This window comes from Bison bison, unplaced genomic scaffold (assembly GCF_000754665.1).
Source record: "Bison bison bison isolate TAMUID 2011002044 unplaced genomic scaffold, Bison_UMD1.0 scf7180017864472, whole genome shotgun sequence".
In the NCBI taxonomy this organism is placed as follows: Eukaryota; Metazoa; Chordata; class Mammalia; order Artiodactyla; family Bovidae; genus Bison; species Bison bison.
The window spans coordinates 11744856-11770126 of NW_011495033.1; the positions used below are offsets into that span (position 1 = coordinate 11744856).

The 25271-nt window shown below is 40.9% G+C and overlaps 2 protein-coding genes across 2 annotated transcripts in view; both read left to right on the forward strand.

Annotated features, from left to right (window-relative positions):
- PPM1D (protein phosphatase, Mg2+/Mn2+ dependent, 1D) overlaps nucleotides 1-25271 on the forward strand; it is a gene marked incomplete at its 5' end in the record, with an annotated part of 61285 nt that overhangs the window by 25396 nt on the left and 10618 nt on the right. Inside the window, 2 exons of the mRNA XM_010861714.1 lie at nucleotides 2173-2297; nucleotides 20966-21156. Coding sequence (XP_010860016.1) covers nucleotides 2173-2297; nucleotides 20966-21156 — 316 coding nt within the window. The remainder of the gene's footprint in view (nucleotides 1-2172; nucleotides 2298-20965; nucleotides 21157-25271) is intronic.
- On the forward strand, nucleotides 12879-14355 carry LOC105004065 (lysosomal-associated transmembrane protein 4B-like). Its single transcript, XM_010861581.1, is given in 1 exon segment — nucleotides 12879-14355. A coding segment is annotated over 1 exon segment (681 nt). The 5' UTR covers nucleotides 12879-13110; the 3' UTR covers nucleotides 13792-14355.

Consider the following 25271-nt stretch of genomic DNA (forward strand, 5'->3'; position numbering starts at 1 on the left):
CCAAATAAAGGCATTTCCAACCTAAAAAAAAAGATAACCGCCTTTGCTGACTCTTATATGACCTGGAACAGTGTTTTTTTCAGTACTACAAAGTAATTCTCAAAAGGGAGAGTAAATGAGCAACTCTCTTGATATTTATCTTCTATGTTAACATTGGCCAAATTTTCTACCATGTTCTTTACTTGTTTCATTCCCCTCCTGTTCTGTCTGGTTATTGTAGCCCCATGTGGCTGTTTGAACTTAAATATAAATAAATTAAAGTTAAATTAAAAATTCAGTTTCTCATTTGCCCTAGCCACATTGACAGAGCTCAGTAGCTGGGCATGGCTGGTGGCTGCTACATGTTCAAATGTGCGGAGTGAATGTTTCCATCACTGCTGCAAGTCTGTTGGGACAGCGCTGCTCAAGGCGCCTGGCTGAGGTTTGTTTTATACTTTAGAAAGATGGTTGCAGTTGTTCTCCTTCTGCTATATTCATGTTTTTCTGGACTCAGGGAGATTTTTTTCTCATTTGTATATATTTATGCTTTTGTTCGGAGAAGGCAATGGCACCCCACTCCAGTACTCTTGCCTGCAAAATCCCATGGATGGAGGAGCCTGGTAGGCTGCAGTCCATGGGGTTGCTAAGAGTCAGACACGACTGAGCGACTTCACCTTCACTTTTCACTTTTCATGCATTGGAGAAGGAAATGGCAACCCATTCCAGTGTTCTTGCCTGCAGAATCCCAGGGACGGGGGAGCCTGGTGGGCTGCCACCTATGGGGTCGCACAGAGTCGGACACGACTGAATCGACTTAGCAGCAGCAGCATAACATGCCTTTGTTTCTCTTAGAGCTTTTATTCCATTTGTTATCTCTTCTCTAGTATCTTCATTCCTTTGAAGTTAGAGCAGTAGTAGAAAAGCCATAGATGGAGGGGAACTGGCTGGCTGCTGCTAATGTCCACAGCATTTCTTAGCGACATTCCTGTGGAGATGGTCACCATTGTCTGTCCCATATTCTGTTTAGTTTCTGAGTTCATCACGTTTAGGGGGACAGAGTCATGCTACTCACAGTCAACATAGTAAACTATTGAGACTCAGGTATACATCAGGATGGCATAGTGCTCATTAGTAAGGAGAAGAGTAACTGACGAGAAGACCACAGATGATTGTCAGCTGACCTGCCGTACACTAAATGAAATTTCAGACTATAATCAGAGGGTTTCAGTGTACACGTGGGACCTGAGTGTGAAGACTTAATTTGATGACCTTAATGTCATCTATCGTTGAGAGTCAGGAATCTGGTCTTGGGCATGTATCTATCTGTCAGGTAAACCTGTTATCAGACAGGCTAATATTTGTTTCTTGGAAATGCTCTTTCCCCTCTTCCCCTCAACTTTTTTAAACCTTCCAGGGAAACATTTTTTTTCTTTTATTTATTTTTTTAATTCCAGGCAGATTATGGTTAAATTGATTTAAGGGCCAGTTTCCCATTTCGGTCATTCGGGCATAGGTTGAGAGACCATCTCTACTGTGTTTTTAGTATTACTTTTTTGCTGAAATATTTGACCATATTTCAATATGTTAGGCACCCTGGAGTGTACTAACTACTCTGTGTATTAATTACAGATTTCTCTTGCTCCTACACCAAATTTCTAGGAGGGTTTTCTTGTTCTCAAACTCCCAGATCGCTTTCTTTACAGCTGATCTGTTTCCAGGGTCTAATCTCACATTTCTAAATACAGAAATATCTAAATACATAGGTATTTCTAGTGAAGCATTTCTTATTAATTCCTCAGATCAAAAATACTAAAGCGAAAGTTCTGTTTTCAATACCCTTAAATCCTTCAAAAACTATACAACCTTTTCGACTTCTTTTATGTATTTTTCCCTCTTCTTTTATAACCACTTCTTCCTCCCCTCAGTTTTCTAAGTTATCAAATTATCTTGCTTTTATATACATGCTATCTACTCATTTCTATTTCTCTGTGCTCCCTAAATAATCTCCAAATTCTCATCTTAATCTACCCTATTTTGTCTTTGCCTTATGAACAGGAACTTTGATTTATGCATCTTTGTGTCTAAAGCAGATGATAATACAATCTGATTGTAATAGTTATTTAACATGTGAAACTACTTGAGTTGATATAGTGTGATCACTTAGTGTATTTCTGTGAACCTCTTGTCTTTCAGTGTGATGAACAAGTCTGGGGTGAACCGTGTGGTTTGGAAACGGCCTCGGCTCACTCACAATGGACCTGTGAGGAGGAGCACAGTCATTGACCAGATTCCCTTTCTGGCAGTAGCCAGAGCACTTGGTAAGTAGGACTTCGGTTTGGTGAAACCATCTCGGATGTTCTGCAGCATATGGTGGTAAAATAAAAGACAAGACTGAGAATTAAACCCTCATTTGGCACATTCTGAGTGTGTAAATAGATACTGTAGTAAATGATTGAAAACCTAATTGAGAGGAAGGTTAAAGTATGGATTTCAGTGCCATTTGCTCTTTGATCCTGAGTTGTGTTCAATGTTCTGATAGTTTCCATTTCTTTCTAAAGAAGTAAATGTATGCCTAGGTTTGATGTTAGCCTTAAAACTATTTCTAAATGTCCTTTCCTACTTTAGCCCCTCAAATTTCTCTTCAGAGCCTTCAAAGCTCTTTTTTCTTTTCCATTAGCTAGCAGAGTAAATTGTGACAAAATTAACACTTATTTTCTGTTCCATCTTGTTTTGGAAGGAAGGCTAGAGGATTGTAACTATAGAAATATCTTACTTTGGATGTACTAGTTAAGTTTTCTTCTAAAGAGAATTTCTCTTAGAAAACACCATTTTTTTCCTTCTCTCCTTCTTCCTCTAAAGACACTTGAGCACTAACTTGGTTCCGGGTACTGTATTAGGGTTTGGAGTGATGATACAGATACACTCTGCCCTCAGGGAGCAAGAATAAATAGTTGGAGAGATGGGTGATAAAGAAGTAAATCTGTTCTGAACCTAGTATAATATTGCAGGTCAATTATATTTCAGTTTTTTTTAAAGGTAAGCTTGTACATTGTAAAAGGTAAGCGTGTACATTGTAAAAGGTAAGCTTGTACACTGTACTGTAAACAGTGAGAGACTTTATTTTTTTGGGCTCCAAAATCACTGCAGATGAAAAATTAAAATATAAAATTAATAATAATGCCATAAAATCAAAACACGCTTGCTCCATAGAAGAAAAGCTATGACCAACCTGGACAGCATATTAAAAAGCAGAGACATTACTTTGCCAACAAAGGTCTGTCTAGTCAAAGCTATGGTTTTTCCAGTACTCATGTATGGATGTGAGAGTTGGACTGTAAAGAAAGCTGAATGCCAAAGAATTGATGCTCTTGAACTGTGGTGTTGGAGAAGACTCTTGAGAGTCCCTTGGACTGCAAGGAGCTCAAACCAGGCAACCCTAAAGGAAATCAGGCCTGAATATTCATTGGAAGGACTGATGCTGAAGCTGCAAATGCAATACTTTGGCTACCTAACGCGAAGAACTGGCTCATTGGAAAAGACACTGATGCTGGGAAAGACTGAAGGCAGAAGGAGAAGGGAACGACAGAGGATGAGATGGTTGGATGGCATCACCAGCTTGATGGGTATAAGTTTGAATAAACTCTGGGATTTGGTGATGGACAGGGAAGCGTAGCGTGCTGCAGTCCATGGGGTTGCAAAGAGTTGGACGTGACTGAGCGACTGAACTGAACTGAACTGATTTGTACATGAAGTAATTACAGATTAGGAAATATGAAAGACAGAAATCACAGGGGTCCTGTGATAAAGAATAATTTAGAAGGGAAAATCTATCTTAGGTAGTGTGATGGAAGTGCTCCTTTTAGGAAGTGTTATTTTAGCTGAGATGTAATGGCTAAGAATCAGATTTTGTGAAGAGCCTGTTGAAGAATATCCTAAGCATGGATCCTGAATTGGGAAAGAGCTTGGCATGTTCTAGGAATTATCAAAAGTTGGGAGTTAATTGAGGCAAATGTAAACATCAGATATTTTTGTTCTAGACTAAGGTTACTGGGAAACATTGAAGGATATTAAGCTAAAGAGTAATATCTCATTTGCATTTTTTAAAAGATCATGCTACTGTTGCTTGTTCATCTTTGGTATTTGATCAAATACATGTAGTCCCAGCCTTCATGGACCCTATAATCTAATGGGGAGAATTGATAATGAGCAAACAAATGAGAAAATTCTTTTCAAAAGCATCAAAAAGGAATTAAGCAATATGATATGCCAGTAGTTGGTGGGAGGGATAGGTGGTGGCCAGGAGAAGAGGTACTTTGGAGAGGATGATTAAGGAAGATTCTTTTAAAAAGTGGTGTTTGAATAAGACCTGAAGGAGGAAAAGGGGCTAAGTCAAAGCAAAGGCATAACACTTGCAGAGGCCATTAGGCAATTGGTGGACATTTGATTTGGGAGAAATGGTGGTGGGGGTTGTTCAGCACATATTCTTTTTTCCTACTAAATAATGTCCTGACTCCCTTTTGGGAAACTCTATCTTCCCTACTCTGTGCGGTCTTAGTTTAGACATTCCTGTTCAGGGTCTTTTAGTAAAATATAAATGGTCAGGCATATGACCCCAGCTGGATCAGTTAGATTCCCTGTTCCATGATTTTGAATTGTGAATCCAGTAAGGATCAAAATTAAAAACCAAGAAACCTGGTTGGTATGAATACGTCCAGGTGATAATTGACCTCCTTTGGCAGTGCTCATTGACGTGATTGGGTTTTCCTGCCTAATTGTTTGGAAGTACCTTAAGTTAACCTGAACTGGAAATTGTCATTTGTTTGCAAAGAACCCTAACGCTGGAAGGAAAGGACTCCTTGTCTTTAGTGAGAGAGAGAAGGTAGGGATTTAAAATGACGGTGGAGATGAGGATGCTCGCCTGATTGAGAAGGGTGGTACAGACTAAGGAAGGAAGTGTGATGAAGACATTATGGGTGGTAGGCAAGGACTAAATTCTGCAAGGCTTTTTAGAGCATGATAAGGAATTTTATTTTAAATGATTTTGGGAAGGGATTGAAGAGTAGGAGAGGAAATAAACCCCAGTGGTTAAGAGGTAGACTGTGGAGCCACAGTTCCTAGGTTTCTAATCCCAGTGTTGTCATTTACTGTACAGACTTGGGAAAATTACTTAATATATTGTGACAGTTTTTTCAGCTGTGAAGTGGGGCCTGCTTCATACTGTTGTGGGTATTGGGTAACTTAACACATGCAAAGTACTTAAAATAGTGCCTGGCACATAGTAAATGCTCTGTAAATGTTAGTTGTTGTTATTATTGTTGTTTACTAAAGTAGGGCAGTGACATGATCGAGTTTGTTTTTAAAGGATCATAATGGCTAAAATTATAGGGTAATAACATTGGAGGCCAGGGTGCCATTTAGGGGGCCTGTAGCAGTTTCTAAGCACTTCACCTATTTTATAGATTTTTGTCTTAGTTACCCAGGCCATTCACTCATAGTATATATGTGATATAATTGACCCTCCAATTGTTAGCAAGGAAAAAACGGGGGAAAGTGATAGTCAGCTTCTCTTTACTCTTCAGGTAGATGGCAGATTTCAAGTTGACTGTTGCCATTTGTAGCATTAGTGAGCTCCCGAGGGCACGGGAGGCAAGGAATTAATATTACTGAAGAATAGAGAGGGGTTTCATGGGGAACTCAACATGGACTGAGGGCAAGGTCTTACTGCAGGTTCAAAACTAAGGTGAACTTCAGTTTAGAAAAGCAGATGCTAGTTTATCTGGTGTATGTGAAGTGTGCGTGCCTTGCTTTTCACGTAAGCCTTGAAACCTTACGTGACTACAGAGAGGAGGACAAGGAGCAGGTGAAGGAGCAGCAAAAAGAGCAGAAAAACCAACTGGTGTTCCTGTTTCTAACATTCCTGCTCTGTTCAGGTACAGTGCTGGAGTAATTCAGGTAAGTAATTCAGCACACATGAATATCTTCCGTAATCTTTATGTTTTTAAGGACAAATTGTTGCATTATTAGACAGTCCATGAGTTAAAATCTGTCTCCATGAAGCTTTCAGACAGGGTAGTGTCTTTACCTTTTCTTTTTGCATAATGACAGTCATTTACCTATTCAGAATTGGCTAGCGTGTTTCTCTAGGCTAATTTCAGACCTTCCATTAGTCTTGTCCTATCCCTCTGGATGTTTCCCTCAATAAACGTGATTCCAGAATTGAGAACACTGTAAGATGTGGTCTGATCAGTTTGAAGTACAGTGGAAATACGTAGTTCCTGCTCCCTGAGCATTGTACTTGTAGTAATGGAGTTTTAGAATTATGACTGCCATTAGCTTTTAGTAATCTTTTCACATTAGTTGGCTTATTAAGCTCAGATCTCTAGATATTTCTCTTATGAACTGCTACTAAGTCAAGTTTCTCCATTACATACTCTGTTGGTTTTTATTGGGATGGTGTAAGGGTGGGGAAATGGCAGAAAGTGAAGAGGAACTAAAGAGCCTCTTGAGGGTGAAGGAGGGGAGTGAAAAAGCTGGCTTAAAATTAAATATTAAAAAAACTAAGATCGTGGCACTCCCCACTCTTTCTTGGGCTCTAAGATCACTGCGGATGGTGACTGCAGCCGTGAAATCAGATGATTGCTTCTTGGCAGGAAAGCTATGACAAAGCTAGACAGTGTGTTGAAAAGCAGAGACATCACTTTGCAGAGAAAGGTTCATATGGTCAACACTGTGGTCTTCCCAGTGGTCACATACGGTTGTGAGAACTGGACCTTAAAGAAGGAAGAATGCCAAAGAGTTGATGCCTTCAAACTGTGGTGCTCGAGGACTCCTGAAAGTCCCTTGGACAGTAAGGAGATCAAATCAGTCAACTGATTTGATCCTGGGTATTTAGGATCAAATAAATTCAAGGAAATTAATCCTGAATATTCGTTGGGGGGACTGATGCTAAAGCTGAAGCTCCAGTATTTTGGTTATCTGATGCGAATAGCCGACTCACTGGAAAAGTCCCTGATGCTGGGAAAGACTGAGGACTAAGGAAAAGGGGGTGTCAGAGGATGAGATTGCTGGATGGCATCACCGATGCAATGGACACGAAAATGGGCAAACTTCGGGAGATGGTGAGGGACAAAGCAGCCTGGCTTTCTGCAGTGCATCGGGTCACAAAGAGTCGGACATGACTGGGCAGCTGAACAACAGCAAGGGTGCGAGGTGGAGGCTGAACAATACCATTAGATGGGTTTTTTTTGCAGGATATATTAATCAGTACAAAATTAGTAGATTAGTGTGTAGTTGAAGAGATCTTGAGTGATGTGATTTTTTCCCCCTTAGCTTAGTTTCAACATTTGTTAACTATCTAGAGAAAGAAAGAATGTGTGTAGTTCTCAATTTTGTGTATTATGCATATTCAGAAGTATGTAAGCAACAGAATATTATTAGCATTGTTTAAATACTTTTAGTTGCCAGAGAGAAAAAATAGTAATTAGAGAGTAGAGAAATCAGGCAACACATTGAATGATGAAAATTCCCGTCACTAATAAGGACGTTGTATGCCTCCAGACATGTGATACACACATCCCCTAGGTAGTACCCTGGTCAAGAGTGCATAGCTACAATCTAGATGAAGGAGGCTAAAGAAATGTTCTAAGCAAGTGCTATTCTGGCTTCTCAGCTGCCTAGAAAGGATATTATTAGGCCATCTAACAATTCAGAATGTGAATGGTAGGTGGTATATTAGGTACATATTATATTAATATAAATTTATGAAGCTGGTAACTGCAGTGTCCTTATTCTTAGAAAATACACTTTGAAGTACTTAGGGATAAAAGACCATTATTTAAAACACCTTTGTTGCAAGGTTACATGCACAGAATCCTTATACATATGTAGATTGAAAACAAGCAAATGGGGCAAAATGTCAGCAGTAATGAATCTAAGATGGGGGTTCTTTGTTATGTTTTTATTTTTATCACTTTATACATTTGAAATGATCTCCAGATGAGATTAAAAAAAATAGGCTGGCAGTAATAATATGAAATTCAATAAAAGTAAATAAAAAGTGCTAGGTTTAAGTTCATAATATGCTTTGGGTGATTATCTGCTTTCATAGCATTTCATTTAAGAGACAACTAGGGTTTTTTGTTTTGCTTTCTTTTTCGTTGATTGCTAATGAGCATAAGATAATTCTACAGTGATAAGTGCATGCATACTCAGTCGCTTGGTCATGTACAGTTCTTTGCAACTCCATAGACTGTAGCCTGCCAGGCTTCTCTGTCCATGGGATTTTCCAGGCAGGAAACTGGAGTAGGTTTTCTTTTACTGCCATTTCCTTCCCCAAGGTATCTTCCTGACCCAGGGATCGAACTCATGTCTCCTGCATTGGCAGGAGGATTCTTTACCACTGAGCTACCTGGGAAACCCCTAGGTATAGTTTAGCCATAAAAAATAAGTATAGTCTTAGAATGCCGTAATACAGTAGACTGTCCTACTTAATCAGTTAAGAAACTGCCTTTCCAGATTAGTCAGTCGATCAAGTCTATGTAGGGATTTTGCGTATAGCTTTGTTCAACTTACAAGTGTAAGTTTGGACCTTCCCTGGTGGTCCTGTGATTGAGAATCTGCCTTTCAGTGCAGGGGATGCAGGTTCAATCCCTGGTCAGGGAACTAATCCCTCATGCTGTAGGGCAACTAAGCCTGCGAGTGTGAATAAGACCTGACGCAGCCATAAATATTTTCCCCACTCTTTCCACTGAATCTGCTGCCACTCTCCTAAACTTAAACAGGATAATTGGGCAGAATACAGCCTGGAATCAAAATACTGAGGACACTTATAGCTGGGTTAGTATTTGTGAAGTTTTATCATCTAGAAGAGAAATTAACCTGATTTTAAAAAGGTGTTGCGAGTTCCCTGGTGGCCTAGCGGTTAGGATTCTGGGCTTTCACTGCCATGGCCTGGGTTCAGTCCCTGGTTGGGGAACTGACATCCCACAAGCTGTGTGGCTCAGCCAAGGTGGGTAGGGGGCAGGGAGCTTCCATGTACTGAATGTTTCAAAAAACTGAGCATGCAAAAATGAGAGCAACAGGTGAAAATTCTCAAAAAGAAAAAATGTGTGATGAACTATAAAAGAGAGAACCATATTTTAGCTCAGTAAAACAGAATTACTACAGATGATAAAAAGTAATAAACAACATTATTTTGTGAACTGTAGTGAGCCTTTCCTTCACTTGAAGTGCTTGGGTGGTTGACATAGATGTCTACATTGGCTCGGAAGCTGGAGAATATAAAACTGGGTTTCTTATAGTTCTGAGAGTGCATGGTAATGTTAAAATAGTTGATCCTTGGTTAGTTTTCCATTGTATTCAAAACAGCTTTTCCAACCAGCTGTTTTTTCACTGTGCATTGTTTTTCGATTTATCCATGTTTATGTGATTCTAGTTCATGCGTTAACTGCTGTACATTCAGTTCCAACATGAAACTATATTTTTTCCCTCTGTGCCCTGATTGGTGGACATTTAGGTTATATGCACACATTTCCTATTATCAAAAATGCTGCAATAAATACCTCCTTGTGTACATCTATGAGATTTATTTAAGGCACATAACTAGAAATGGAATTGTTGGGTTACATTACATTACTCACCAACTTTTAAAATACCATGACACACAAATAATAAAATAATATCTTAGAATAAACAGGGAAGGCTGCTCAAGGCTGTGGGCAACTGACCTAGAGGTTCTAGCCACTCAGGACCTACCCTGCTGACCCACGGTCACACTTAAACCATCCACGGCATATCACTTGGAAAGTGCAGTCCAAGATGTATAAAGATATGTATATCTTTAGCATTATTATGTGATGCCAAATTTCTCCCCCAAGTGATTATACCAGGCTATTAAAGTCTCACTGTATTAAGAATCTATTGCTGTCTTAACAGAATATTCCCAAACCTAACAGTTCAAAACATTTATCATCTCCCATGGTTTCTGTGGCTTAGGAACCTGGGAATGGCTTAACTAGGTGGTTTTGGCTCAAGGGTCTCTCGGGTGGTTGGAGTCAGAGTGTCAAGTATGACTGTGTTCTGAAAGCTTGAATGGGGTGGGGCATTCACTTCTAGGACAACCTACTCACATGGCTATTGCCAGGAGGCCTCCATTCCTTGCCCAGTGGGCTTCTCTGTAGGGCTGTTTGCTGCGTCTTCATGCCGTGGCAGCCGCCTTCCTGGAGCGAGTGATCTGAGAGACAACAGGGTAGCAGCCACGATGTGCTTTTATGATCTAGTGTCAAAAACAAGTGACATCTCTTCACCTCCTCCATATTTTTTTTTTTGGTTAGCTGTGAGTCACTCAGTCTCTCCTGCCCTTAAGTGGAGGGGAATTAAGCTCTACTTCTTAAAATGTATCAGTATGTGCAAATATTCTAAAACTGCACACAGAGTCCCCGCTTCTTCATGATTGTTTATTCATTCACCAAGTATTTATTAAATGCCTGCTATGTTACAGGTACTGCTCTAGGTTTTGAGGATTCTGCAGTGAATGAAACAGGTGAAGATTTCTTGACCCATGGATCTTACTTTATAGTAGGGGGAAACATGATAAACTAAAGTAAATAAGTAGAATATATATTGTATGCAGTGAAAAGTGCTGGCATGAAATATTAAGCAGGAAACATTGTGGGAGGCGGGAGTCATACTTTTAAATGGAATGGTCAGGGGAGGTCTGAGAGATGACACTGGAGTGAAGAGATGAGGGCCTGGGGGTGACTGGGGCATGAGAATTCAGGCAGAAGGAGCAACAATCCGCAGTGTCCTTTTCATGATTTTTTTTTTTTAAACTGAGGAACTTGAAGAGTTGCCATTAACCGATGTAGCAAAGACCAGAGCGGATTAGTAGAGGGTGGTCAGGAGTTCAGTTTCAGACAAGTTACATTCAAGGTGCTTATCAGGTATTGAAGCGGTGATACCCATTTGGCTTCTGGTTATGAGAATCAGCTAGTGAGAGCTAGGCTAAAGACATCAGTTTGTGGCTGAATCAAGGGATTGAGTGTAGGCAGAAAAGGGGAGGGGAAGAACAGGGAAAGGTCCAGGGACTGAGCCCTGAGATACTGTCACTGTTCAGAGGTAGGGGCATGAATGGAGGAATGGGGTCAGACAAGACAGAAAGAGCCACAAGTAAAAAACAAGATAGTTTGGGAGAGTGTCCTAAAAACTAAGAGAATAAAGTATTTCAAGAAGGTGAGTATTTCCTTATATGTCAGTTATACCTCAATTTAAAAAAAAATGTATTTACTGTTGAAAGCTCAGGTAAAGCAAAGACTTGAGAGGTGATGTGAGTCATTGGTGACCTTGATAAAGTGGCTTTTGGTTGGATAGTGAGACCACACTTGTGACTGGAATTGGTTTAAGAAAGAGCGAGAAGAGGCAATTTTGATATAACAAGTTTTAGACACTCTTCTAGGAATTTGGGAAGGAGAGCTGGGGCTCTAGCTGGAGTCAAAACCCAGGAGAGGGTTTGCTACTGTTCTAAAAAGGGAAGAAATAATCAGAGTTTATGGGAAGGATCCACTCACCCGGTGCAAAACACCATGTAGGAGATAAAATACAGTTGTTACAGTGATGTCCTATGACAGTTGAATTAACATAATTTTGTAAACAAATGTATGGAAATAAATGGATTGTTTCATATAAAAAGACATGTGGGAGAGATGATACTGTTTCAGTAATGAAAAACATCAGTTCTGCTTTTTCTCTTGGTTTTATTTTTCTATCCCATATTTTCACCTCAAATACCTTTATTGAGATTTAACTGACATACAGTACTGTATATTAAGTTTAAGGTGTATAGCATTAAAAAGATAATATCCTTTAGATTTGAATATTTAAGCTAAAAAAAATGCTTTGTTATTATCACTTTACCTGTCTTTATTCTGGCACATGGGGGAAAAATATAAAAAATTAAGTTCTAGCTTTTGTTTTTAAAGTTTAACTTGTTGCATGGTAATTCTTATTGGCCCATAGTAAAATTATAGTATTTAGTACCACTCTTATGGTGAATAGTCATTTTTATTCTAGCTTTTTGGGAGAGAAGTTTGCTCATCAAAATTTGTACTGTTGATCAAAATTACTTGAGTGCAAATGTAGCAAAGGTGCCTCCTAGTGTCTCCCTGATGGAATTGCATGTGCGTCTTACAACTCATTGATTCATTGGACAGATATTTGAGCGCAGACACCCTGATGCTGGGAAAGACTGAGGACAGGAGTAGAAGGGGGCAGCAGAGGATGAGTTGGTTGAATAGCGTCACCGACTCAATGGACGTGAGTTTGAGAAAACTCTAGAAGATGGTGAGGGACAGGGAAGCCTGGTGTGCTGCAGTCCATGGGCTTGCAAAGAGTCAGACCTGACTTGGTGACTGAACAAGTATGCCAAACACAGGTCTTTGCCCTCATGGAAGCTTATGGTTTAGAGAAGGGGAGAGGCATTCGTCAAATGATCACAAAAAGAAGAAGGAATATTTTACCTAACTGGAGAGCCACTGAAGTGATGTTTGAACTGAGCTTTGAAGAATTACGAAAAGCTAATAGAGAAAGAAAATGTGTTCTTGGCATAAGAACTGCATTTGTGAACAGCTCTGTGATAGGAGGAGGCCTGGCGAATATAAGGGACTCTGAATAGGGTATGTGGAACAGAGATATGAGAATAAGAGGCATTGATCAAGTGAGAAAACACTGCAGTTTTCTAGGCTGTGGTTAAGAGTTATGCACGAGTAAACTACTGCAGAGTTAGGGAAGCAACTAGGTTGTGTGTGTGTGTTTTAATTATGGCAAAAGACCTATAGCAAAATCTACCATTTTAATCATTTTAAGAATTCAGTTCAGTTGAAGTATATTAAGTACATTTAAATTGTTGTGCCAGCAGCCCTCGGAGCTCAGGCTCCGGCCGAGGTTCCAGCTGCGAGCTCTTCGCGGGGAGAGGCGCGGGGCCCGGGGCCAGTGGTAGGCAGACGGGGGCCGGGAAGAGGGAGCGAGGGTAGCCGGGGAGAGAGGGGCCGGCGACAGCCGCGCGGTGCTCAGGACCGACGGCCAAAGCTCCTGCGAACTTGGGCGCAGAGTTGCGCCACTGCGCCCGCGGCCCGAGCGATGAAGATGGTGGCCCCCTGGACGCGGTTCTCCTCCAACAGCTGCTGCCTCTGCTGCCATGTCCGCACTGGCACCATCCTGCTCGGCGTCTGGTACTTGATCCTCAATGCCGTGGTACTGCTGATTCTGTTGAGCGCCCTGGCTGATCCAGATCATTACCACTTTTCAAGTTCTGAACTCGGGGGTGACTTTGAGTTCATGGATGATGCCAACATGTGCATTGCCATCGCGATTTCTGTTCTCATGATCCTTATCTGTGCCATGGCTACGTACGGCGCATACAAGCAACGCGCAGGCTGGATCATCCCATTCTTCTGCTACCAGATCTTTGATTTTGCCCTCAACACCTTGGTTGCGGTCACCGTACTTGTTTATCCAAACTCCATCCAGGAATACATATGACAGCTGCCTCCTGATTTTCCTTACAAAGATGATATCATGTCAGTGAATCCTACCTGTTTGGTCCTCATTATTCTTCTGTTCATCAGCATTATCTTGGCTTTTAAGGGTTACTTGATTAGCTGTGTTTGGAACTGCTACTGATATATCAATGGCAGGAACTCCTCTGATGTCCTGGTTTATGTTACCAGCAACGACACTACGGTGCTGCTACCCCCGTACGATGACGCCACTGTGAACAGGGCCACCAAGGAGCCGCCGCCCCCGTACGTGTCTGCCTGAGCCTGGAAGTCGGGCGGCGCGAGAGCAACAGCCAGACTTGTCATTCATCAGAGCAATAGTTCTTTAATTTTTCTTCTGAGATGAGCTCTCTGAGCTTATTTGTCGCAGAAATGCTACAGTTTAAAATTTTAGATGTTAAGTTGAAACTCTGTAGTTTGAAACCTATGCTTTAGCTGGAGCACCTTGCTAGAGTAGCTGTAGAAATTCTCTCTGTGGGGTGGGGTGGGGTGGGCTCCCCTAGTTTTCCCTCGGCGTTGGAACCACCCGACAACCCGGATGAATCTTGAGTCCGAGACGTCTGTTGTACGTGCTGAGCCCCAGAGTCGAAGACTTTCCAACGCTTTTCTCTTCACTCCCTCTTTCTCTCTTGAACGTGTATAATCAAGTCAAAATTAGACAGTGCTTTCCTTGGCCATTCCAATTTATAGAAGAAACCCTTAGGAGAACAGGAATGTTATTTGTGTAAGGAGTCCATATAAATACATAAAACAAGAATTTCCTTATTTACTTTATGATTTAAAAAAATAAATAAATAAATTGTTGTGCCGCCATTAGCACCATCCGCCTTGCTAAGTCACTTCAGTTGTGTCCGACTCTGTGCGACCCCATAGACAGCAGCCCACCAGGCTCCCCTGTACCTGGGATTCTCCAGGCAAGAACACTGGAGTGGGTTGCCATTTCCTTCTCCAATGCATGAAAGTGAAAAGTGAAAGTGAAGTCGCTCAGTCGTGTCCGACTCTTAGCGACCCCATGGACTGCAGCCCACCAGGCTCCTCCGTCCATGGGATTTTCCAGGCAAGAGTACTGGATTGGGGTGCCATTGCCTTCTCTAACAATCTGCCTTAAATCTGTGTTTTAAAGAGATGCTTTTGGTTGAGTTTTGAGGGTGGATTAGGTGAGACAAAAGTTGCTGGGAGTCTCTTCGTGGGAAGCCACTCAAGGAGTGAGGTGATGCTGAAATTCCCTAGGGGTAAGGGCGTTAGGTGTCCTGCACCCTGCTGGCCACAGTGTGCCTCAGGAGCGAGCAGAGAACACACTGAGCCCCAGAAGAAAGGCCTTGTTCTCCTCGGGTGTCATTCCAGTGCCCCTAGTGAGAGCAAAAGGGAAATGGCCATTGAACAGGCAGCCAGCAACATCTGCCATGATGTATCCCTCCCTTCAATATGTAGAGGAAGAACATTCTGTGCCCATTTAATGGTGTACAAACCCTAGACCAATGATAAAAACACTTAGCTCAATTCTGATTCCTACTCATTTGATCTCAGGTAAAGCCATGGGAAATAATGGAAATAGAGAGCTTATTTTTGGGGGCTCCAGAATCACTGCAGATGGTGACTGCAGCCATAAAATTAAAACACGCTTGCTCCTTGGAAGAAAAGCTATGACCAACCTAGACAGCATATTAAAAAGCAGAGACATTACTTTGCCAACAAAAGTCTGTCTAGTCAAAGCTATGGTTTTTCCAGTAGTCATGTATGGATGTGAGAGTTGGACCATAAAGAAAGCTGAGTGCTGGATAATTGATGCTTTTAACTGTGAAGTTGGAGAAGACTCTTGAAGGACCCTTGGACTGCAAGGAGATCCAACCAGTCCATCCTAAAGGAAATCAGTCCTGAATATTCATTGGAGGGACTGATGCTGAAGCTAAAACTGCAGTACTTTGGCCACCTGATGCGAAGAGCTGACTCATTTGAAAAGACCCTGATGCTGGGAAAGATTGAAGGCGGGAGGAGAAGGGGATGACAGAGGATAAGATGGTTGGATGGCATCACCGACTTGATGGACATGAGTTTGAGTAAGCTTCAGGAGTTGGTGATGGACAGGGAAGCCTGGTGTGCTGCAGTCCACGGGGTCACAAAGAGTCAGACACAACTGAACGACTGAACTGAACTGAAAGCCGTGCAGAAGACTTCTCTGGTGGCTCAGTGTAAAGAGTCCACCTGAAGTGCAGGAGGACTCTTTATCTCTATGGACTCCCTAAGTCCATACTGATACAAAAAGATTATAAAGAAGTAGAAGAATGGAAAGCTTTTCTTTAGACAAGATAACTAGGGGCTTGCCTGGTGGTCCTGTGGTTAAGAATCCACCTGCCAGTGCAGGGGACACAGGTTCAATCCCTGGTCCAGGAAGATTCAGCATGTTGCGGAGCACCTAAGCCTGTGTGCCACGACTCCTGAGCCCAGGCTCTAGAGTCTCTGTTCTGCAACAAGAGAAGCCACTGCAGTGAGAAGCCCGAGCACTCCAACTGGAGGCTACACCCACTCGCCACAGCTAGAGAAAGCCTGTGTGCAGCAACGACCCAGTGCAGCCAAAGATACAAAAATAGGGAAAGACAACTAATAAATGTTAGTGTTCTGTCTTCAGTTTACAACTATTACAATAACTGTGATTCAAGAATCATTAATGGATGCTAAAAGCTGGTGTATTTTGGTAAGGAACAGGATATTTTACACAGTCTCCAACCATCACCCTTCAGATTACTTGGGGATACCTTTACAGCGTTGGTGGACAGCAATTTAACTGAATAATCAAACTCGGCATTGCCAGTGGCACAGACTGACACTGTACCTCCTAACGTGATTAGCTGAGAAAGTGGTATTCCGGCCAAAACCAAATTTAACCTAATACAAGCCTTTATATCTTGCAGAACACAAAGAAGCAAACAAACAGCAAAACCCTAAATCAAGGGTCATTCTGCAAAACAGCTGGCCTGGAGACTTTTGACAATGGTCTGTTAGTGTCATGAATGACAAAAATCATGAAACCTAGAGAGTTGTTCTGGGTTAAAAACAACTAAAAATATGCCAACTAAATGCAAGGAATGATCCTTGAGTGGATCTTGGACATTAAAAAAGGGGTTGTTGGATTTTCCTGGTGGTCCCGTGGTTCAGAATCTGCCTGCCAATGCATGGGACCCAGGCTCGATCCCTGGTCTGGGAAGATCCCACATGCCGGGGAGCGACTAAGCCTGTGTACCCACAACTGCTGAGCTCCCATGCTGCAGCCACTGAGGCCCGAGAGCTCTAGAGCCCATGCTCTGCAACAAGAGAAGCCACTGCAGTGAGAAGGCCCTGCTTGCTGCAACTAGAGAAGGCAGCGACAAAGACCCAACGCAGCCATAAATGTTTCTTTAAGAAAAAAAAATTATTGCAAAATTCCCTGGTGATCCAGTGGTTAGGACTCAGCACTTTTACTGAGGGGCCCGGGTTTGGTCCTTGGTCAGGACACACAGCGTGGCCAAAGACACTGCAGGACACACAGTGTGGCCAAAAAAGAGAGACATTATTGAGATAATTGTAAAAATTTGAAGATAGGTTTTATATTACACAATTCTGGATCAGCATGCCATTTTCTGACTATGGTTCTATAGAAGAAATATCCTTATGCTCAGATTAAAGAAGAAATACACCATATTGTCGGGTTGGGAAATAGAATATTGTTAAGATGGCATTTCTATCCAAATTGATCTATGGTTCAGTATTCAGTTCAGTCGCTCAGTCGTGTCCTACTCTTTGCGGTCCCATGGACCGCAGCACACCAGGCCTCCCTGTCCATCACCAACTCCTGGAGTCCACCCAAACTCATGTCCATTGAGTCGGTCATGCCATCCAGCCATCTCATCCTCTGTCGTCCCCTTTTCCTCCTGCCCTCCATCCAGCATCAGGGTCTTTTCAAATGAGTCAGCTCTTCGCATCAGGTGGCCAAAGTATTGGAGTTTCAGCTTCAGCATCAGTCCTTCCAATGAATATTCAGGACTGATCTCCTTTAGGATGGACTGGTCTAAGGGATTCTCAAGAGTCTTCTCCCAACACCATAGTTCAAAAGCGTTCAATTCTTTGGCGCTCAGCTTTCTTCACAGTCCAACTCTCACATCCATACATGACCACTGGAAAAACCATAGCCTTGACTAGATGGACCTTTGTTGGCAAAGTAATGTCTCTGCTTTTTAATATGCTGTCTGGGTTGGTTCCTTCCAAGGAGTAAGCGTCCTTTAATTTCATGGCTGCAATCACCATCTGCAGTGATTTTGGAGCCCAGAAAAATAAAGTCAGCCACTGTTTCCACATCTATTTGCCATGAAGTGATAGGACCGGATGCCATGATCTTCGTTTTCTGAACGTTGAGCTTTAAGCCAACTTTTTCACTCTCCTCTTTCACTTTCATCAAGAGACTCTTTAGTTCTTCTTCACTTTCTGCCATAAGGGTATTGTCATCTGCGTATCTGAGGTTATTGATATGTAGTCCCATTCAAAACCCAGAGTTTGGGATTTCCCTGGTGATCCAGTGGTTAGGACTTCTTGCTTCCATTCTAGGGGGCACAGGTTTGATCCCTCGTGAGGAAACGGAGATCCCACATGCCAAGTTGTTGGCTCTTTGGTGATGCCAGGCTCCTCTGTGCCTGGGATTCCCAGGCAAGAATACTGGAGTGGATTGCCATTTCCTTCTCCAGGGGATCTTCCCGACCCAGGGATCAAACCCGTGCCTCCTGCTTTGGCAGGCGGATTCTTTACCTGCTGAGCCACTAGGGAAGCCCTTTTTTCATGCTGCGTGGTATGGCCAAAAACAAAAAAAATAATTAAAAAAAGAAACAGTTTCAGAAATTTAAGTTAAAAGAAATGTATGTTTCTTCTGGAAATGTACTGAGGTTTAGTGAGAAGAAAAGAGATGAACAGCATATTGGGGACTATGGGAGTTGCAAGCTTGAGAGAACATATTTGGGAGTTGCAAGCTTGAGAGAATGATTTTGTAGAAGGAGTATACATATATACTTGTATATATATCCATAGACATCTCTAGAAGAATACATGAGGACAACAGTTATTCCCTCAGTGTAGAACCAGAAAGCACATGAGTGGGAACAGAGATTTTTGTATCTTTTGGTTTTTGTGCTATGTGAAATAACTTATTTAAAAATATTTTCCAATTTATAAAGATATTATTGTTAGTTTATATATGAGAAATTGTGACCCTTCTTCAAGGTTATATAGTTTGCATTAGATTGAAAGTTGGAATTTCTTTTTTTTAACCTAGATTTTAATTTTAGACATATTAGGGATTCTGCTGTATGTAAATTTATGTTCTTACTTGCAATGGCAATATAAATTCCAAATATTGGGGGAAAACTACTTTTGAAGGCTTTTAACATCACGTATGAACCCTGTAATTCTACTTTAATATTTATCTTAACTGTTTTTCTATCCATGTTCATTTTTATAGTTTCAACCAGGGATTTTTCTTTTACTGGTATAAATTGATGAATGTGTCTTTGTGTGCTGGCCTGGATTATAACTAGCTTTTAGTGGTCATATGTGTTCTCTTTTGTTACTCTGAAGAATGAATTGCCCCTTTCAAGAGGCTGGTTTAGCAGTGAGTTCCTATTTTATATTAGAGTAATTGCTTCAAGCTATTCTTTCCTTCGGCTCTGAGCATAGTTGAAATGGCCAGTATTTCTGATGGGAAGGTATGGTAAAGTTTGAATAAGGAGAGGACAGAGAACTTCCTCTTATTTAGCAAAAGTCAGACCTGCTTAGCAGCGGCAAACACAATTTATCCTCTTGTCTGAAAACTTTTTGCTCTTAATTTAAGGTCTTTGCCCAAAGAATATCACAACAAACAAAAGAGGCAGAAATTTGTTTTCATCTTTCTGTCTCCTCCTTCCTGTTTCGGGGAGCAGAAGAGTTTATATTGTCCTACTTAGTTATCTTGTGTATCACAGAAGGATAGATGGTTTCTATAAATTTTCTTCCTGTTTCTGTTTTATTGATCTGTTGATGACCTGAGTAACTGAAAGTTTTTTTTATGTTGAACATTCTGAGGTCTTCATCTGGTGGATCCGAAAGGCAGAAGTTTTAGGCGTTGTTTTATGTGGAGCTGATCAGGGAGAGGATAATCAGGGAGAGGCTCACTGGAAGAGTGAACTGTTGATTTCCAAAGACTGGTTACAACTTTTTAGCTTCCAAAGATAGGTTAAAAGCATAAAAATGCTCATTTTTATCTCTGCAGTTTTCTTCCAAGTGACTAGCACTCATCCTTTCCGATTTGATGTAGGGGGTTACATCAAATTGTCTTGACCTGGGGGGTTAACAGGTTTTCGGTTAGCCACTAGAACTCCTACTTATAGAGCAAGTTCTCCCCACTTTATCTTTTCTTCACAGTTATCTTAGTTAATCTTGGCCATTTGCTCTTCCCTATACATTTTATTTATTTTTTCTTCTACTTTTCAATGTATTTTTAAAATGTTATTGAAATATAGTTGATTTGCAATGTCATGTTAGTTTCTGCTGTACAGCAAAATGAATCAGTTATACATATATTAGTACATATATCCACTCCTTTTTAGAGTCTTTTCTCATATAGATCATTACAGAGTAGTGCTTCTTTCTCATACAGATCATTACAGAATATGGAGTAGAGTTCCCTGTGCTATACAGTAGTTCCTTCCTATACATTTTTGAATCAGTTTGTCAAATTCTACAAGAATCCTTTTGGGATTTTAGATGGAATTACACTGACGTTATAGGTTATTTTTGGAAGACTTAACATCTTCATGATCTTCCTATCTTTGCTTATAATTTATTTCTCTGTGTATTTAGATACTGGAATCTAATTGTATAATTTTGTCCATGATAGATTTGCATGCCTTTTGTTAAACTTTTCAGTACCTTGCATTTGGTTCATTGTTGTAAATGGAATTGTTTAAAATTTTATATTTTCTGTTTCTTGCTGTTATATAAAGATACTGCTGACTTTTATTTATTATTTAGCAACCTTGCTAAGTGTTCCTGTTCTGATAATTTATCTAAATTCTTTTTGATTTCCTATGTAGAAATAAAATTATCTGCAAGAAATGATAGTTTTATTTTCTCCTTTCTAATACATATATATGATATATTTTTATTTTCTTACTGTGTTGAGAAGGATCCCTCGTATAGAACTGGAAGAAAAGTGGTGATAAAAGACACGCTTTTATCAGGTTAATAAGGGAGTTAACTTTTAAAATTTCTAGTTTGCTAAGAATTTTTCTTTTTTAAAATCATGAATGGATTTCAAATGTTATCAAATACTATTCTGCATCTTTTGAGATGAACATGTAGATTTTCCTCTTTAATCTGTTGATGGGATACTACTCTCTTGGAAATAATGCTTCTGGCTTTTTCTGCCTCCTGCTCCCCAGGTGATTTGTGGAGCTATGATTTCTTCAGTGGCGAGTTTGTGGTGTCACCTGAACCAGACACAAGCGTCCACACTCTTGACCCCCAGAAGCACAAGTATATTATCTTGGGAAGTGATGGGCTTTGGAATATGATCCCACCTCAAGACGCCATCTCCATGTGCCAGGACCAAGAGGAGAAAAAATACCTGATGGTGAGAAGTAACTCAATTCCATATGATCACCTATGCATTGTTCTGGTGCTTTCGTCAGGAGTCTTGAATATGAACTAAGCGTGTTCCCGTGGAGTAGGTCTTTGCATTTGCCCTGGCTGGAGAAGAAAGTAAGGTATAGATTTCTGCAGCTCATTAGGGGAATGATGGAGCCTTGAACTGTTTCCACTTTTTGGCTATTTTGAATGCTGCTGCTATTAACATTCACAGACAAGTTTCTGGACATGTTCTCGGTTCTCTCATATCGACCTGGGAATGGGATTGCTGGGTCATGTGGTGACTCTGTTATCTATACTGCTGTTACCTATACCTATACTTTATATACCTGTAAACCTTGAAACAACCGTCAATGAGAAAATTCTTTCCTTTCCTTCATGGCTTGCTTGAAAATTGATCTCTTTATTCTGAGCAATGACGAAGGAGATTTGGGAAAGTGTGATGTTATTGAAAGCAAGCAAAGAGAGGGTTTTTTGGAGCAGTAGCCAGCAATGTCAGATTCTACAAAGAAGTAGAGACAGATGGATGGAAACAGGATATTGGGTTTTACAGTTAGGATCTTCTAGTATTAGTGATCTTCAAGGATGCAGAGTTTCAATTGAAGTGATGGGAACATTAGCTGGCAGGTTGGAGTGACGATGAAAGAATATTTTGTGAGCCTAGGAAATAGATGTAGTGAGTATTCGGCAAGACAAGGGAATTGCCATTGTTACCTTGAAAAGACAGGGTCTTGAAAGCAGTTTTATAGTCTTTACAAGAAAGATTGACAGAATAAGAGAAATAAGAGATAAAGGTCCAGAGCACATGGAAGTAACTGGAATCAATGGCTCCTTGGAAGAGATGATCTTTTCCTAAGATGAGAGGATCTGTGAAGCTAAATAAGGAGACAGCATAAAAGAACTTGTATTAAATTGCCTGCATTTATTCCCTTAGCTACCATGTTAGGCACTAGGTACACAGGATGCAAAGGTAGATAGAACATGGCCCTTGCTCAGCATTTGCCATATTATTGCAACCAGGATGTATAGGTAGCTATCAGTACCATTTGATTGTGAGTTGTTTTGATGATAAGTGCATGCGTGCATGCTCAGTCATGTCTAACTCTTTGCGACCCCATGGACTGTAACCTGCCAGGATCCTCTTGTGGAATTTCCCAGGCAAGTATCCTGGAGTGGGTTGCCATTTCCTACTCCAGGGGATCTTCCTGACCCAGTGATCAAAGCTGCATCTCTGGCATCTCCTGCGTTGGCAGGCAGATTCTTCACCATCTAACAGTCATGTGTCTATTCAATTCTACAAACTCAGGTCTAGGATGATGCATTTGGTCAGTGATGTTAGATGTAAAACAAAGATTAAATAAAATAAATATTATTTTGTTTGGCTGTGCTCGCTTGCAGGATCTTAGTTCCCTGGCCAGGGAACCTGGACCCTTGATAGTGAAAGCATGCAGTCCTAGCCACTGAACTGCCAGAGAATTCCCATGTCTGTTGGATTTATAATTCTTTTTTTTTTTTCTGGCTGTGTCACCTTTTAGTTGCAGCATGCCAGCTCTCTGGTTGTGCCATGCAGGCTCAGTAGTCATGACGCATGGGCTTAGCTGTCCCGTGTCTTGTGCGATCTTAGTTCCCTGACCAGGAATTGAACCCACGTTCCTTGCATTGCAGGGCAGATTCTTAACCACTGGAACTACTAGGGACGTCTCTGGATTTATAATTCTTTAATGATGAGAGAAAAACATTTCAGTGGCATGATGAGGCCATAAACCAGTTTTATTGGACTGGAAGAACCTATTCGTAAACACCTAAATGAGTATTGAAAGAGTATCTATAGAACAATATTTAGAACAGGTGTTGAGAACTGAGAGAGAGAGGATAGGAAACTTGAAGATTGCATAAGGAAGTTTCATGGGTGAGACTCGTATTTGAGCAAGTCTTAAAGGTGGAGTTGAATTTACCAGGTTAAGAAATCAAGGGAGGAGAGTGAAGCTTTCCAGACAAAGGAATAGAATGTGTAAAGTCGAAGAGACAAGTCTACAATACATTCAGGTTTCACAAGTAACTTGATGTGATTGGAAAACAAGAAGCAAAAAGGTTTTGAATGGTCTGTTACGAAGTTAGGTCTTTGTAACCAGGTAGTGGAGCACATTGAAAAGCATTTTAGAAAGCATACTCATTGCAGAGTGGAATATAGAATAGAGGGTAGATGATAATGGATGTGAAGATTGTATTTATTAGGATGTGCAGGAAAACCATCTGACCTCTTAATAAAATGAAACCGGCAAAGTTGGCAATGAAAGAGAATGAGTGTCAGCAGTGATTAGTGAAGAATCCTTGCGAGGTGAATTTCAATGAATAGAGTCATATCTATAAGATCTGTCTTCATCTCTCTTTACATGTTGATTTTTACTGCCAGTGTATTTGATTTGATTTTTCTTAATGAGTTTATTAGGCTTCTTCTATGGAGGCTGCTGTTACATTCTAAATGAAAATTTTTGCAAGCTTGAATCTAAGGCAGCAATGGAAAAACAAAAAGACTACGCTACACACACACAAGCAAAAAAGAAATACATTAAACGATAGGATTGACAGAACTTGGGTTTTAAGAAGGGAGAGTATGACACCCAAATTACTTAGTGATGGCTGGAAGCTGTTATGAAGAAGAAACACATCATTTTATGAGGAGGGATGATTAGTTCATATGTAAGCATGTTGAATAGGAGGTGCCTTTGGTTCATCTAGATAGATATTTTCAGTAGGCAGTTACTGAAAGGCAGTGCCTGGAAATGCTAATTTCAGTGTTAATAGGAGTAAAGTAAAGCCACAACAATTTGTGACCTCACCTAGTGAGACAGTATGGTGGAAGAGAAGGACACAGTATTATGGAGTGGCCCAAGTCAACAGGGGCTTCCCTGATGGCTCAGTTGGTAAAGAATCCACCTGCAATGCAGGTGACCCTGGTTTGACTCCTAGGTCAGGAAGATCTGCTAGAGAAAGGATAGGCTACCTACTCCCAGTATTCTTGGGCTTCCTGTGTGGCTCAGCTGGTAAAGAATCCACCTGCAATGTGGGAGACCTGGGTTCGAGCCTTGGGTTGGGAAGATCTCCTGGAGAAGGGAAACGCTACCCACTCCAGTATTCTGACCTAGAGAATTCCATGGAGTGTATAGTCCTTGGGGTTGCAAAGAGTCAGACACGACTGAGCGACTTTCAAGTCAACAGAATCAGTGAGCTGAGGGAGAGGGCAAGTAAGTTAGTAGAAATGGCTGATATAGATTTCCTTTTGGTGGAGCTTTACTGGGAGGGAAACAGGCACACAGAAGTGAAAGGGAGAGTCCTTCAGCGAGTTCTCAGGGCTCTGGTGTTTGGCGAGTGGTGCAGCGTGCGCGTACACTGGGGGATGTGATAGACTGATGAGTTACAGATTGATGCTGCCTTTGATCAGTTGAGGTACGTATTTTTCATATTAGAAGGGGGGCAAGCAGTGTTTTAAAACATCATTACATGCGATGCCTTTCTTAGGAATACAAGGATGGCTTAACACTAAGATTTTAAAGCAGCTGAGATGAGTTTTTGCAGTTTGCCATCATTAATGTATTGAATACTGTACTATGACCAAGATCAGACAACCCCAAATAAAAATGATTACCTGTTTCCCAAGGAGAGAATGAAAAAAAACCCAGTTCTTTATTCAGTTTGAATATATAAACTTTAGGGGTAGAGCTGACAGTTAAATGACATATGTGTAATATATATTTTAATGAAGTATTTCTAGTACTGTAGTAGATTATATATTATTATATAGTATACATTACAGTATGTTAATATTTAATCTTGTAACACATTAATCTATCTTATTAAGTAAAATTTTTTTTCTGCTTATAGTTCATGGCACATTTCTTTTTCAAACATTTCTACTCATTTTCATTATTCAGCTGTTTCTGCTGCTACTACTGCTGCTAAGTCGCTTCAGTCGTGTCTGACTCTGTGCGACCCCATAGACGGCAGCCCACCAGGCTCCCCCGTCCCTGGGATTCTCCAGGCAAGAACACTGGAGTGGGTTGCCATTTCCTTCTCCAATGCATGAAAGTGGAAAGTGAAAGT